The 15,620-nt window shown below is 36.7% G+C and overlaps 1 protein-coding gene across 4 annotated transcripts in view; it reads right to left on the reverse strand.

The window, feature by feature from the left end:
- Positions 1 to 15,620, reverse strand: part of LOC127436287 (anoctamin-5-like) — a 107,610-nt gene that overhangs the window by 48,789 nt on the left and 43,201 nt on the right. For 2 of the 4 annotated variants that reach the window (XM_051690358.1, XM_051690357.1), the window contains exons 3-5: positions 11,411 to 11,518; positions 10,053 to 10,121; positions 7,697 to 7,981 (exon numbers count right to left, since the gene is read on the reverse strand). In XM_051690358.1, the coding sequence (XP_051546318.1) occupies positions 7,697 to 7,981; positions 10,053 to 10,121; positions 11,411 to 11,518 (462 nt within the window). Of the gene's footprint in view, positions 1 to 7,696; positions 7,982 to 10,052; positions 10,126 to 11,410; positions 11,519 to 15,620 lie in introns of all 4 variants that reach the window. The other 2 variants (XM_051690360.1, XM_051690359.1) reach the window with 1 other exon arrangement.

The raw sequence follows: 15,620 nt of genomic DNA on the forward strand, positions 1-15,620 counted from the left end.
TGCAGAGCTACGCGCCCACTAGAAGCCTGCGGTCGGCTAAGGAACGTCGCCTTGTTGTACCAACACAAAGAGGCACCAAAACACTTTCCCGGACTTTTGGCTTCATCTTACCACGTTGGTGGAATGACCTTCCCAACTCCATCCATGAAGCAGACTCACTCTCTGTCTTCAAAAAACAACTAAAAACACATATTTTCCATGAGCATTTAACCAGTCATTAAAAAAAAAAAATTCTTGTTGCACTTTAATCTGTTTTGAATACTATTCTGATGCTAGTGAAACTTTGTAATATGACACTTTTTCATACCACGTTTTCCTATTTTGTAAGTTGCTTTGGATAAAAGCGTCTGCCAAATGAATAAATGTAAATGTAAATTAAGCGTAATTAATTATAAAGAAAATGATGCAATAAAAAATGAATGCAATTAATGTCCCCTGACCCGTTTTTGCCATCGGAGCATGTGTAAGAGCTGCACATAATGAGTAAGGAGACGTTCACACATGACACTTTTGTGCGTTCAAAAACAGCTGTATGTAGCACAACAGAATGGAACAGAACATAGGAATCTCAAGACATTTTTTCAAAGTTAAAGGAATAGTTCAACAAAAATGTTTAAATGTTCCTATCATTTACTCACCCTCATGACTTTTTTTCTGCTGATCACAAAGATTTTTAGAAGAATATTTCAGCTCTGTAGGTCCTCACAATGCAAGTGAATGGGTACCAAAATTTTGAAGCTAAAAAAAACACATAAAGGCAGTATAAAAGTAATCCATAAGACTCCAGTGGTTTAATCTATATCTTCAGAGGTGATACGATAGGTGTGGGTGAGAAACATAAGTCCTTTTTATTATAAATTCTCCTCCCTGAACAGTAGGTGGCGATATGCAGGAAGAATGTGAATTGCCAAAAACAAAAGATGAAGAACGCAAAAGTGAAAGTGGGGATTGTTCATAAAAAAGGACTTAAATATTGTTCTGTTTCTCACCACAATTATATCGCTTCTGAAGGTGAATTTAACCACTGAAGTCGTATGGATTACTTTTACAATGGCTTTATGTGCTTTTTGGACCTTCAACATTTTGGTACCCATTCACTTGCATTGTGAGGACACACAGAGCTGGTATATTCTTCTACAAATCTTTGTTTGTGTTCAGCTGAAGAAAGAAAGTCATACACATCAGGGATGGCATGAGGGTGAGTAAATTATGAGAAAATTTTCATTTTTGGGCATACTATCCCTTTTATCTACTACATGAAGATTTAAAATATGGTGCTCATGGCGTGAGATGCAATGGCCAAAGACTTCAGTCTGCATGTGTACACAGATCAACAATTTAAAAAATAATACAATAACATGCTTTGTGTAAACAGCCCCTAATTCTGAAACTCAAAGGCATAATAGTTTGCTGTGGACTGTAGGCCAGTGACAGGCTTGTGTTCAATGATATGGAAATAAAATAAACAATGTACTGTATATTGACTTGTAAAAAACACCACTTTTTGTAATATTCATAGAATGATTTATTCTTCTGCCACAATAATGCTGGAATTATATTTATTTGGGGGCTTTTCTTACAATATAAATTCATATACAGTATGTGATCAATTAATTACTCAGCATATTAGGTAATTAGTTCAATGACAATTTTTAAGAGTATAACCTTATAATAAACAGTTTGGTACTACTCTCATGTCATGATGTAAAAATCTATAACACTTCTGATCTTCAAACTGTCATACTGAAAGAATCAAATAGAAACTGTTAAGCAGAATTTTCATTAATTTAACACTTTCTATAAATGTGTTACAGAGAGGAAGCTAATATCATAAGTCTGGGTAGGGAACAAGCCTAAAATAGAGAACTCTGGCAAATTCAACATTTCAACACTGTTAACATCATGAGACCCTCGTGTGACTACTGTGCGTTTATTTTCCATTCCCCTTTTTGATTTGTAACTAATAGCCCCTAAGGAACATGCAGAAAAAAACAAACAAAAAAAAACATTTATGTCCACATATACGGACAGTGAGACAAAGTTGTGACATTTTAAATAACACCAAGCTATAGAAAGTCAGATTTTTTTTTTATCAAATTGTTTATGTTTCCGGGAGTGTTGGTTATTCATGTGTCTGAGACGTTACAGACATTACATCAGAAATAGGCAGCAATCATTCTGATTTAAAGTATTGGCCAGCATCATGCAGTCACTGCCAACCAGTGTTGGGTGTAATGCATTACTAAGTAATTAATTACTGTAATTCAATTACTTTTTCATTGCAAAAAGTATGGGATTACTCTTAATTTTTCAGTTATTTAATTACTGTTACTTCTGATGTAATTGCGTTAAATACTGAATAGACTACAGAACAATTCTATATAAAACAATAGTGAATTTAAAATCGAAATTTAACGTCTAATGTTAAAATGTATGTTTTTTAATTTAACACTGCCCTCTTAAATTCTTTGGCCAGTTCATGAATAATTTATTTGATTTTATATGATTTATTTGAAAGAATTTAAAGAACAGTTTCATGTCTGTCCTTGTATTTTTCATCTGGTCGAGGTTGATCAAGGTTTAGAAAGTAATTAGTAATAAGTAATGCAATTACTTTTCAGAAAGAGTAATTAGTACAGTAATGTAATTACACTGTAGAAGATGTCATTTTTAATTTTTAAGAGTAACTTACCCAACACTGCTGCCAACCATGTTAAAATAAAATTATAAATGATAAATTCTGAATCTATGTACTGATTATCATTGTCCCATGTCTGCCAAACATGTTGAGTGATCCAAACATCATCTGCAGCCTGAAACTGAACTTTAAATAGGAAGTTTTGATTGAATGCACTTAGCTGCATAGAGAGTTATATGATGCTCCCTTGCTCCCTATTTAGTGAATGACTTAACCTCCAGTGTGCTGTCTGTCTGCACTGGTCTCAGAACAGTTTGAAATGCACCTTATTTTCATTCTAACTCCATATAAAGCCTCTGAAAGCAGCATTTTCCAGTTTTTGGATGCATCAATTTATTCTCACAGTGAATATAGGATATTTTATCTGAAACTGAGCATACAGTCCACGAATGTGGTCACTGTGTTTAACAGCGTGCCGTTTTACGATAAATTGTTCAAATTGTACAAATTGGTATATGGGATGAAACTAGTGACTCTAATTTTTAAACTCAAACAGGTTTCAATGTAAAAACGTCATTAGGTTTCTTTCCAGATGTAGTTTTGTTACTGTTTCAACCAAACATAAACTCAGCTGTAATCGATGCCATGTCGAAAGCTTAACCTTTTAATGACAGCGCAGAGTCTCCTGAACTGAGATCAGTCGGTTTAAATGAAATGAAATGATGTGTTGCTTATAGCGAAGCCAAAATACAACGTCCATGCATGTGGACGTGGGGTCGTACGAGGTTAAAGTCCCCGTGAAATGTCTTGAAAGGAGCAGTTTTCTTTGGCCTGTTGATGTATTTTCTACTGAAACATGAAGTTGGAGAAGGACTTGTTGAATTTTTATATGCTGTATATCGAAAGAAACCTCCAGTCACACTTATTGCATCCAACTCCCGTGAGTGCATTCCAATCAGAAGTGATTGTCTTACTGTCCTAATTCCCCTCAAAGACAATTCCCCTCCACTGTGAGAGCTTCAGATGGCTGAAAGGACACAACGGTCAGTCAGAATGTACTTTTTAAGCAATTCTTATTGGAAAATCTGTTTGGAATGACCCTACAGCATGGATTGTGCTCCCTTCAGAGTGCCCTGCGAAGGCATCATCTATGCCGGTTAGAACATAGCCATGTGGGCTTGATAATAGTTGGAGGGTGCATTCTCGTTCTAGAAAGCAATTGATTAAACAAGGTTTCTCAACCTCTATGTGACGTCATGGATGTTCCTGAGTTTTTATCCAAAAGAGAGAGACTGCAGATTTTAAATGCTTATATCTTCTAAAACACAGTTTGTCAACGTTTAGAAGCACACCATGATTTAGATGACCTTAAATCTAATAAATATGGTCTAAAAGCAGCTAAAATGTAATTTTGATTTCACTGTGTCCTTAAAGGCCAAAACACATCTATGCAATTCATAACATTCATTCTCAACGTTGCAGAAAGGGGTGCTATAGTGGACATTAGTGTGAACTTTCCGCTTATACTGTGAGTTTTCTCTTTCAAGTCAACTACTGTCATGGCGGAGCAACAGCTGAGCCCATTCAGGGTTCCCACTCTTTTCAAGGCACAATTTTCCAGGACATTTCCAGGACATTTTATGCACCCAACAAAGGTAATATTTAAGAAAATGCACATACAAGCAAATTTAAATCAAGTTTTATTTTGGCATTTCTGTGTGTATTTGACAGTAGTTTCTCACCTCCAGATAAGAAGTTTGCTCCATGGCCCAGTGTGATTATTAATCCCCGTAAAGCTGTGATTTGTGAATTAAATAAATACATAGTCTGTATGTGCTGTGCACTTCAGAGTGCTCTCTGTTTGTCATCTCACACACACAAGAGAGTGCGTGCTGATCATGATGAGGTGTTTTCAGTGTATGAGCGGCAGGCTCTAAACATTCATGTTGAAGTGCACACCACTTGCAGATTATTTATTTATTCAATTAAATCAGAGACTTTTTTAGTTTAATTATCACACTAAGACATATCACAATTTTTATTTGATTAATTGTACATTCAAACATTAATTTTCATCCAAATGTGTCATATTCCATGACATTCTGCATTTGATTGCTAATGCCATTTTTATGACTAAATTCTGTGTTTTCTGCATACCACATTTGGTAACCGCGGTACAAGCTGACTCCAATCGTTTAATTGAAAATTAATTCATATCCCAAGATATTAAGGCCGAATCACCATGTTACCAACCCAGTGTGAATTCTTTTTTTTTTTTTTTAAATCAGTGGTCTGACTGTCATTGTTGTCTAAAGTTAATAACTCACAGCGATGCAAACTCATGAGGGGCGAAAAAGTTGAGACAATCACTGATCCACGGACATGTTTTCTGGGGTTATTCTGTTTAAAGAATAAGTTAAAAGCACCAACTTAAGCTATTTTAATGACTGAAGTATAGCAACTGAACTCCAAAATTGTGCAGAATTAAGGGAATTTTGGTGTGGCTTGCTTCTGTATCACAAATTTGTTCAGTTTCATTAATTGATTAGTTTAGTAACTACTTCTGGAGATGCCACTAGGTGGTGACAAATGAGGGTCTTATGGGCAATGAGTGAGTCACTGAATCATTTCACGACTGAAATCTGCCAAGAGACTTTAAGCATTATAAGAACAAAGGAGATCTGTAGTTTTCCTTCAGTTTGTGAACTGCCGAGCAAGACTTTTCATCCAAAAAGACAACAATAATAGTCTAATAACAGTATCAATAACGTCCTTACCTTCTCCTTTATTCAAATTTGCATGTCAAATCTACTGACTTCAGTAGAATGTTTAAGGATTATAAGAACAAAGCAGATGTTTTGTATCATTTTCCTACAGTATTTAAACTGCTGAGCATGACTTTTATCAGAAAAGACAACAACAATAGCCTAATAATGATAATTTTGAGTTTCAATAATGTCCTTTCTTCATTGTAAAGTGCATTTCACATGAGTAGAGTCGAGGCGTCAACGCCACCGTGAAGCGGCGCTTTGCATTTCCACTTGACAAGCATTGCAGAAAGCATCACGGAGGGGCGAATTTACCTGCTTGCCATGCACGGAAGTGGGAGGTGTGCTCAATAAACATTGAAAACATGTATTTGGAAAAATGGCAATTGCTTTGATTGCAGAAAATAAAAAGAGGCCACTGTTGTAATCAATCACATGGGTGTAAGCATCCTTAACCGTTGACATTGTTACACAATGCGCAGACGCCGACAGTGACAAAACCATACGAATTTGTGTATTTGTCTCCTATTCAGAGTCCCGATTGTTACCATGTTTTTGTACGTGCAACAAAAACCTTGCTAGCAACACAGTCAAACCATTTTATTATACTAAATAATTATTTTCCGGGCATTTAGGTATTTTTCTAATTTTACATGACTTTTCCATGACTAGAAAACTGCACTGCAAAATTCCAGGTTTTCCAGGATGCGTGGGAACCCTGCATTGTACAAAGGAGCCTCAGTTTGTTCCTGGGAGGCAGTAGATGCCCTAACCCTGCCCCCACCCTAATCCTAACCATATGGAGCCTGTAAAGGCCCCAATATACTTCCGGAGAAGTTCTTCTTCGTTCAGGGGTAAAAAAAAGTTTGAAACAGCTGAACAACAGTATACAGTTTGCAAACATTCAGACACCGGTCTGAGGAGCATTTATAGACTTTATGCCTCATTCTATGAGTAGAATTCACACAGTAGAAGCTGTTTTAACCACTCAGTGATGATTATAAGTAACATATATGCTGTAGAAAATGTTTAATTTGTCTTGTTTAGATTCTGAATTCATGACGCTATTTCACTAACATGCTATACCCGGCCATAATATGTGATGATTTCACTCTGTTATTGTAATTTATGATGACACTGCTACTATTGCAAAGATCAGTGTATAAAAGTGTAAATGTTCAGAATTAAGACAAAAGAATGATGAAAAGAGAGGCATATCTTACTTTGGGCAGATGTGTGAATGGCTTTCGCTGCAGATGGTACATGAGTGAATGGGTACTTGAGAGTTTTAGAGTAGATTTGATTCCTTTCGTAGACTAATAAAAAAGGAAGCCGGTGTTTTCACATTAAATATTGACTAAAAAACGTAAACAATGCAGTAGGCGGAGCTTCAGGTCACACCTACCAATGACGTGGACCAATGACAGTAATGTGTTTAGCAGCCGGTTAGAATTTTTCCTAAAAGTTTTTTTTGGCCAGATTTTGTTCTAAATGACATCATACCCATTCGTTCTTCGATTTCGTATGAAGAATATCTGGGCCTTAAGGCTGAGAACCCTGCAAGGAACAACCAGAGGCACCTTTCTCCCATCGCGAACAGTTGAAGAGAATATTGATGAGAATGTAAGCTAAAGTCAATATATTTATAGCAACTTAAATGAATAATAACACATGCAGTTTAATTGCAAAGACTTTTGAAAGTAACTCTATTGCCCCCCCTTGAGCACTGAAGCTTGTTGCCACAACAGAAACATGCAAGTTTAGGATGTTCAACCGGACCACACATGGGCAATGCCTGGGAAAAGTGCTCACATTTGTGTACGCGTACCTGTATAATGTATGTTTCTTGCCTAAAGGTGCACTCAGTAAATTTTTGTTTATGTTGCACTTACTGCATCACGTAACAGCAAAAGTTTTCAGTTATCGATGTCGTTGTTAAAAATGCATTGTTAGCCATGGATAATTTATTCCACACGTGAAAGTGTTCAATAATGGGGGTTCGAATATAAAGGTATTAGTAGTATTAAGGAAAAAAGTTACTGAGTACACATTTAAAAATTAAGAAAATTAGGAAAGAGCTTGGTAAAAGAATGATTGTTTTTTTGTTTTTTGTTTTTATCACCCAAGGGCACAGAAAGGTCCCCCTTTTTGAAGAATAACCCATATATTAAATTTCATACTTTCTTTAATAATAATATTACATATTATAATTATTTTGTGATATATATAAAAATTCTGTAGGTGCTCAATGCCAGGCATTTCTTGAAATTGATATTAAATGCTTCCTTACGATCCTGTTGCGTGTCGATGGAGGGAAGAAGGTTTCTTTATCCTCGATGAGGAAGAAGTCAGTCTTGCTCTTGTCAAATGTTGAGGTGAAGTAATCTGGCTCGGGGTGCATCACATCATCTGGCAGTTTGATGGGTGTAAAGAGCCAATCGCAGGGCACCTCTTTATTATCAGGAATATCATTGACTTTAAAAGGCACTTTGATTTTCAGAACCTCTGCATATGTTGCCAGCACTTCCCATGGGACGTGGATCTTCAGGAAGAACGTTCTCCCATTTTCCGACTCCTGGAATAACAAATGCATGGCAGATAAGGAGAGGGAGAACTGCTATTTGACTAATACTAATTTGAATATTCCTTTTGAATGAACAGTAACAGGTATATATATATATATATATAGTGCTGTGATTCCTTCTATTTTTGTGTATTTTTCATACTAAATTGTTTTAGATCTTCAAACGAGATATAACAGAAAACAAAGGCAACCTGTGTAAACACAAAATACAGTTTTAAAATATATATATATATATTTCTTTTTTTATTGAAGCAAAAAAGTTATCCAACACCTATATCACCCATTTGAAAAACTAATTGCCCCCTTAAACTTAATAGCTGATTGTGTCACATTTAGCAGCAACAACTGCAACCAGACGCTTCCGATAACTGGAGATCAGTCTTTCACAACACTGTGGGGGAATTTTGGCCCACTTCTTTGCAGAACTGCTTTAGTTCAGCCACACTGGAGGGTTTTCGAGCATGAACTGCCCGTTTAAGGTCCTGCCACAGCATCTCAATCGTGTTCAAGTCATGACTTTGACTAGGCCACTCCAAAACTTGAATTTTGCTTCTTTTGAGCCATTCAGTGGTGGATTTACTCTTTTACTTTGATTCATTGTCTTGCTGCATAATCCAGTTGTGCTTGAGCTTCAACTCACAGACTGATGACAGGACGTTTTTCTTTAGGATTTTCTGGTAGAGAGCAGAATTCATGTTTCCCTCAATTACCGCAAGTCACCCTGGCCCTGAAGCAGTAAAGCATCCCCACACCATCACACTACCACCAGCATGCCTGACTGTAGGTATGATGTTCTTTTTGTGGAATTCTGTGTTTGATTTACACCAGATGTAACAGGACCCCTGTCTTCCAAACTGTTCCACTTTCGATTCATCAGTCCACAGAACATTCTCCCAAAAGGTTTGAGGATCATCAAGGTGTGCGAGATCCTCAATTCAGATGAGCCTTATTGTTCTTCTGGGTTAGCAGTGGTTTTCACCTCACCACTCTTCCATGGATGGCATTTTGACCAGTGTCTTTCTGATAGTGGAGTCATGAACTGTGACCTTTATTGATGTGAGAGAGGCCAGCAGTTCCTTTGATGTTGTCCTTGGCTTTTCTGTGACTTCCTGGATGAGTTGTCGCTGTGCTCTTGGAGGAATTTTGGAAGGCCGGCCACTTCTGGGAAGGTTCACTACTGTGCCAAGTTTTCTCCATTTGGAGGTAATGGCTCTCACTGTGGTTCTTTGAGTCCCAGAGTCTTTGAAACAGCTTTGTAACCCTTCCCAGACTGATGTATTTCAATCAACTTTTTCCTCATCATTTCTGGAATTTCTTTCGACCTTGGCATAGTGTGCTACTGGGTGAGACCTTTTAGCTTCATGCTGCTGAAAAAGTTCTATTTAAGTGTTGATTTGTTGAACAGGGCTGGCAGTAATCAGTCTTGGGTGTGTCTAGTCCAGCTGAACCCCATTATGAAAGTTTCATAAATTTGGGGATTTTGTAACTAGTCACACAGGCCCAGTTGGTACTGGATAACTTTTTTGCTTCAATAAATAACATTATCATTTAAAAACTGTATTTTGTGTTTACTCAGACTGCCTTTGTTTTATGTTAGATTTATAAATATATATATATATATATATATATATATATATATATATATATATATATATATATATATTTGGATTTTGTGTATATGTATAAATAGTGTGTATATAAAGACGATGATTTTGCTAAACATCACCTTTTTAAGTCATACAGGTTTGGAACATTAGGGTGAGTAAATGATGACAGATTTTTTTTGTTTTTTTTTTTGGGTGAACTATCCCTTTAGGTATGTTACCAAGTACAATATGAATTACACTGCCCTCTAGGTGACACTAACTGACAAAATTCCAGGCTGGGCTCAGCTAAACAAATGCAGTGAAATATATTGCTCCTAATTGAAGGATTTTGCCAAAAGGTAATAACCTAGTGTTTATAAATCAATATATCTGTTTGTGAGATGGAGTTAATAGGAATCTGATGACATATGAATGTCCTAACAGGGCTTTCTTTAAATGTCAGATGTTACACTCACAGATTTGTCCTCGGTCTCCAACTCAAGTCCTGCTTTCTGTAAATTAGCTTCAAACTCTTTCCTCCGATCCTGTGAAACACATGAAAGATCAATAACAAATCTGAGATTGATTGATTGATTGATTAGTGCTTTGTGTGCATCCAGCACAGTTGGATGCTGAATCAGCATCCAGGACTGCAACTATCTTTTGTATATTGTGTCATCTGTAAAACTTCCCCTCGCAGTCAATGCCTCCATTGACAGAGCTTTGTGTGTCTGTAAAGTGTGTGTGAGTTCCTTTCAATGTCTGGTCAAGTGCGGATTCATGTACACTCTTTCAGCTAATATTGCCCAAAATCCCTTGCTCGACGGAAGAGGACTTAGACTGTTACATACGTTTCGTTGAATGCTGTGAAGAGAAACTACTTTGTTCTTGCTGTCGGCCGAAGTCACTTATCAGCTCATTAAACTGCAAACGATCAAGCAGCAAGTTTTCTGTCTTTCCGACTTGGTATAACATTCAAGTTAAATATATGATCCAAGATGTTTACTTTAGTTGATGTTGAAACATAAGATCACATTTTTAATTTTAAATATATCAGCTATCAGTGTTATATTTCAACTGCAACACATTGTAAACATCACACACAGAAAAGAGATAACAACTGGAAAAGAGACTAGTTTGATTTGCATTAACTACACTTTTTGATGCACGTCATTATTATATCAAAACATCAGTGGCTCTCCACAAAAAAAAGCACGCCGCGACAGATCTTCAACGACACACTGTTTCTTCTCCAATTAAGTAGGAATCACTGTAGGGTATCGCAAATTAAATGCAAAGAATAATAATGAATGAATGATAGTAACAAATGAAATGAGGAACATGCATGTCATGATAACTGTAACATGATGATTGACAGGTCGGTGTACGGTGACAGGATACACGTAACAATGCGACTGAAGGGTCTTTTGTTTCAAGGCATGATTTAATGACGTAATAGTATGTCCTAACACTTGCACACTTTATTGATTCTCTGTTTATTGATAAACAGTGCACACTTTAAGGGCATAGTATAAGTAGGCATAGTATAAGTTTGAGCTTCACATTTTTGGACTCTTGACTTGCATTGTAAGGACCTACAGAGCTGAAATATTCTTCTAAAAATCTTAATTTGTGTTCAGCAGAAGAAAGAAAATCATACACATCTGGGATAGCAGGAGGGTGAGTAAATTAAGAAAGAATTTTCATTTTTGGGTGAACTAGTCCTTTAAGTTTCACCATTTGTTTTGGCAAATGCTTTTCCCAAATTACCTTAGAATATGAAGGTAGAAGCCAAATGTCATTAACTGAATATGCTACAGAGTGAAAGACGCACCTGTTTTTTCTCTCCATCCTTGTCGTCGATGTATGAGAGAACGAAATCTATCCGCCGTACGCCATCTCTGAAGTACACAGAGTCCTTGCTCTGAAGCTGTTTATCCACCTGCACACACACACACGTTATTGGTTTTCATTTATTTTTACAAATACACAAATTACCACTCCCAGACTAAGAACCAAGTATTAAACCTATTACATATCAGACTACAGACAGATACTCAATAATAGTGCATTAAAACTATTTGTTCAGGCATTCAGATCTTGTTTATACTTGCTCAGGATATATTAAATATTAAACTGCAATTTCAACACACCAATTCATCATAAGATTTCTATAGTTAAGATAACAAGACTAATGCCACAACACCCACAGCAAACAATCCAAGCATCCTGCTACACACTTGCAGGAATCATACATGCATCAAATCTCAAGCTTTTAGAATAAGCTCCATGCAAAAGAAAAGCATTACCATATATGTCTATTTTTTGATCATGTCTACCCCTAAAATTACTTAAAATGTACTTTATTCAGGACATTTTCCTTTAGAGGACATTTGTCAAACACACACGCACATGTTGGTGCAGCTATCATTATGAGGACTCTCCATAGACATAATGATTTTTACACTGTATGAACTATAGATTATATCCCCTAACCCTACCCCTAAACCTAACCCTCACAAAAAACTTTCTGCATTTTTACATTTTCAATAAAACATCGTTTAGTATGTTTTTTAAGTGATTTGAATTATGGGGACACTGGAAATGTCCTCATAAACCACATTTACAGCATAATACCCTTGTAATTACCAGTTTATAACCTAAAAAAATGTCCTCGTAAACCACTTAAACCTGCCTACACACACACACATACACACACACACACACACACACACACACATGTTGGTGCGGCTATCCTTATGAGGACTCTCCATAGACATAATGATTTTTACACTGTATGAACTATAGATGCTATCCCCTAACCCTAACCCTAAACACACACACACACATACACACACACACACACACACACACACACATGTTGGTGCGGCTATCCTTATGAGGACTCTCCATAGACATAATGATTTTTACACTGTATGAACTATAGATTATATCCCCTAAACCCTAACCCTCACAAAAAACTTTCTGCATTTTTACATTTTCAATAAAACATCATTTAGTATATTTTTTAAGCGATCTGAATTATGGGGACACTGGAAATGTCCTCATAAACCACATTTATAGCATAATACACTTGTAATTACCAGTTTGTAACCTAAAAAAAATGTCCTCATAAACCACATTTATAGCATAATACCCTTGTAATTACCAGTTTGTAACCTAAAAAAAATGTCCTCATAAACCACATTTATAGCATAATACCCTTGTAATTACCAGTTTGTAACCTAAAAAAAAAAGTTCCTCGTAAACCACCCAAACTCTCCCAAACGTATACACATACTTTAGCAAACCTGTGCAGTCTGATCTCTAGTGACTGGCAATTGACAACAATCATTTGCATACTGTATATACTGTAGTATGTGCTTATAGAAGAGAAGCAGGTAAAACAATTAGCATAAAACAGGGGTTCATAAAATGGCCGAGGCTTTTGCAACACAGCTGTTGTCTCTATTGGTCAACTACAATGGATCTAAATAATAATTCACATTTTCTCTTTAATGTCACTCCCTCTATGAGGTTTATGCTTTTTTCCAATAAAAACAGATGCCAAGAGTTTGACATTTGCACTTCTACAGTAAAAGAAAATATCTGCCATTTTATACTGACTGTTCCTTCTCTCTTACACCTCAAAGAATTCAACAATGCAGCAATTTTTGCTGCCATCTACTGTTTAGGAGTCTCATTTGTCCTATCTCATGACCTAAACAGATAAAAACAGCAAGTTACCTCTTTCTCTTCAACACCAGCCAAATGTCTTACTTTGAACCCTATTTTTTTTTTTTTTTACTTTTTTAATCAAAGTCTAGAATCTGCAGGAAAAACAATGATCCCAGATCAGACCTGACAAGAGCATACAGTTGAAGTCAGAAGTTTTCATACACCTTAGCCAAATACATTTAAACTCAGTTTTTCACAATTCCTGACATTTAATCTAAGAAAACATTCCCTGTCTTAGGTCAGTTAGGATCACTACTTTATTTTAAGAATGTGAAATGTCAGAATAATAGTAAAGAGAATTATTTATTTCAGATTTTATTTCTTTCAACACATTTCCAGTGGGTCAGAAGTTTACATACACTTTGTTAGTATTTGGTAACATTACCTTTAAATTGTTTAACTTGGGTCAAACGTGTTGGGTAGCCTTCCACAAGCTTCTCACAATACGTTACTGGAATTTTGGCCCATTCCTCCACACAGAACTGGTGTAACTGAGTTACGTTTGTAGGCCTCCTTGCTCGCACATGCTTCACATCAGATTGAGGTCAGGACATTGTGATGGCCACTCCAATACCTTGACTTTGTTGTCCTTAAGCCATTTTGCCACAACTTTGGAGGTATGCTTGGGGTCACTGTCCATTTGGAAGACCCATTTGCGACTGAGCTTTAACTACCTGGCTGATGTCTTGAGAATGTTGCTTCAATATATCCATATAATTTTCCTTCCTCATGATGCCATCTATTTTGTGAAGTGCACCAGTCCCTCCTGCAGCAAAGCAACCCCATAACATGATGCTGCCATTCCCATGCTTCACGGTTTGGATGGTGTTCTTCAGCTTGCAAGCCTCACCCTTTTTCCTCCAAACATAACAATGGTCATTATGGCCAAACAGTTACATTTTATCATTAGACCAGAGGACAAGACCTTTGTCCCCGTGTGCACTTGCAAACTGTAGACTGGCTTTTTTATGATGGTTTTGGAGCAGTGGCTTCTTCCTTGCTGAGCAGCCTTTCAGGTTATGTTGATATAGGACTCGTTTTACTGTGGATATAGATACTTTCCTCCAGCATCTTCACAAGGTGCTTTGCTGTTGTTCTGGGATTGATTTGCACTTTTCGCACCAAACTACGAGAGGTATGATGGCTGCGTGGTCCCATTGTGTTTATACTTGCGTACTATTGTTTGTATAGATGAATATGGTACCTACAGGCGTTTGGAAATTGCTCCCAATGATGAACCAGACTTGTGGAGGTCCACAATTTTTTTTCTGAGGTCTTGGCTGATTTCTTTTGATTTTCCCATGATGTCAAGCAAGGAGGCACTGAGTTTGAAGGTAGGCCTTAATATCCATCCACAGGTACACCTCCAATTCAGTACACCTATCAGAAGCTAATTGGCTAACTGTCAAAAGGCTTGACATAATTTTCTGGAATTTTCCAAGCTGCTTAAAGGCACAGTTAACTTAGTGAATGTAAACTTCTGACCCACTGGAATTGTGATATAGTCAATTAAAAGTGAAACAATCTGTCTGTAAACAATTGTTGGAAAATTTACTCGTGTCATGCACAAAGTAGATGTCCTAAACGAATTGCCAAAACTATAGTTTGCTAATATTAAATCTTTGCAGTGGTTGAAAAATTATTTTTAATTACTTCAACCTAAGTGTATGTAAACTTCTGACTTCAACTGTATACTGTATTTACTCTCTATTAACACTGACATGGCCCTCATAACCATGGTCTTCACTCTGAGGCAGGAAAATAATCTCTGCAGGAACAGTTGAATGCTCTCTGTCTGTCAAAGGAGCTGCCTGCACTCTGCAGCTGTTCTGTAACAACTAAAAATAACTTACATACGCTGCATAACACAAACAAAGCCAGCCACTTCATTCTCTCAACGCTACCTCCAGAGATGAGACCAAACCCAGCTACACTTCTTTGAGTTTAACCAGCTAATTTTCTTATGCTGGTTCTGAGTTATTCAACAAAACAGTGTCATTTGTGTCCCTCATATAAGTACATATGAAAAATTACTTCAAAGGGGTCGTGTCATGCCTTTTTTTTTCCTTCACTTATCATGTTAGTAAAGGTTTTTGCACAAAAAACAATCATAATACAGTTTTAAATTACCTTTTTCCATAGTGTCTCTGACCCTCTTTCTGTAACGCTCAGTCTGGAACACTCTAACGCGTTCAGGAATTTTGTTTAAATAAGCCACTCATTTCTAACGTTGTGAGATCCTTCAGACACTATGGAGAGATGCAGTTTTCCACAACCAGAAACACAATGTCTGGAGATCTTCCTTG

Source organism: Myxocyprinus asiaticus, chromosome 46, assembly GCF_019703515.2.
Source record: "Myxocyprinus asiaticus isolate MX2 ecotype Aquarium Trade chromosome 46, UBuf_Myxa_2, whole genome shotgun sequence".
Lineage (NCBI taxonomy): Eukaryota > Metazoa > Chordata > Actinopteri > Cypriniformes > Catostomidae > Myxocyprinus > Myxocyprinus asiaticus.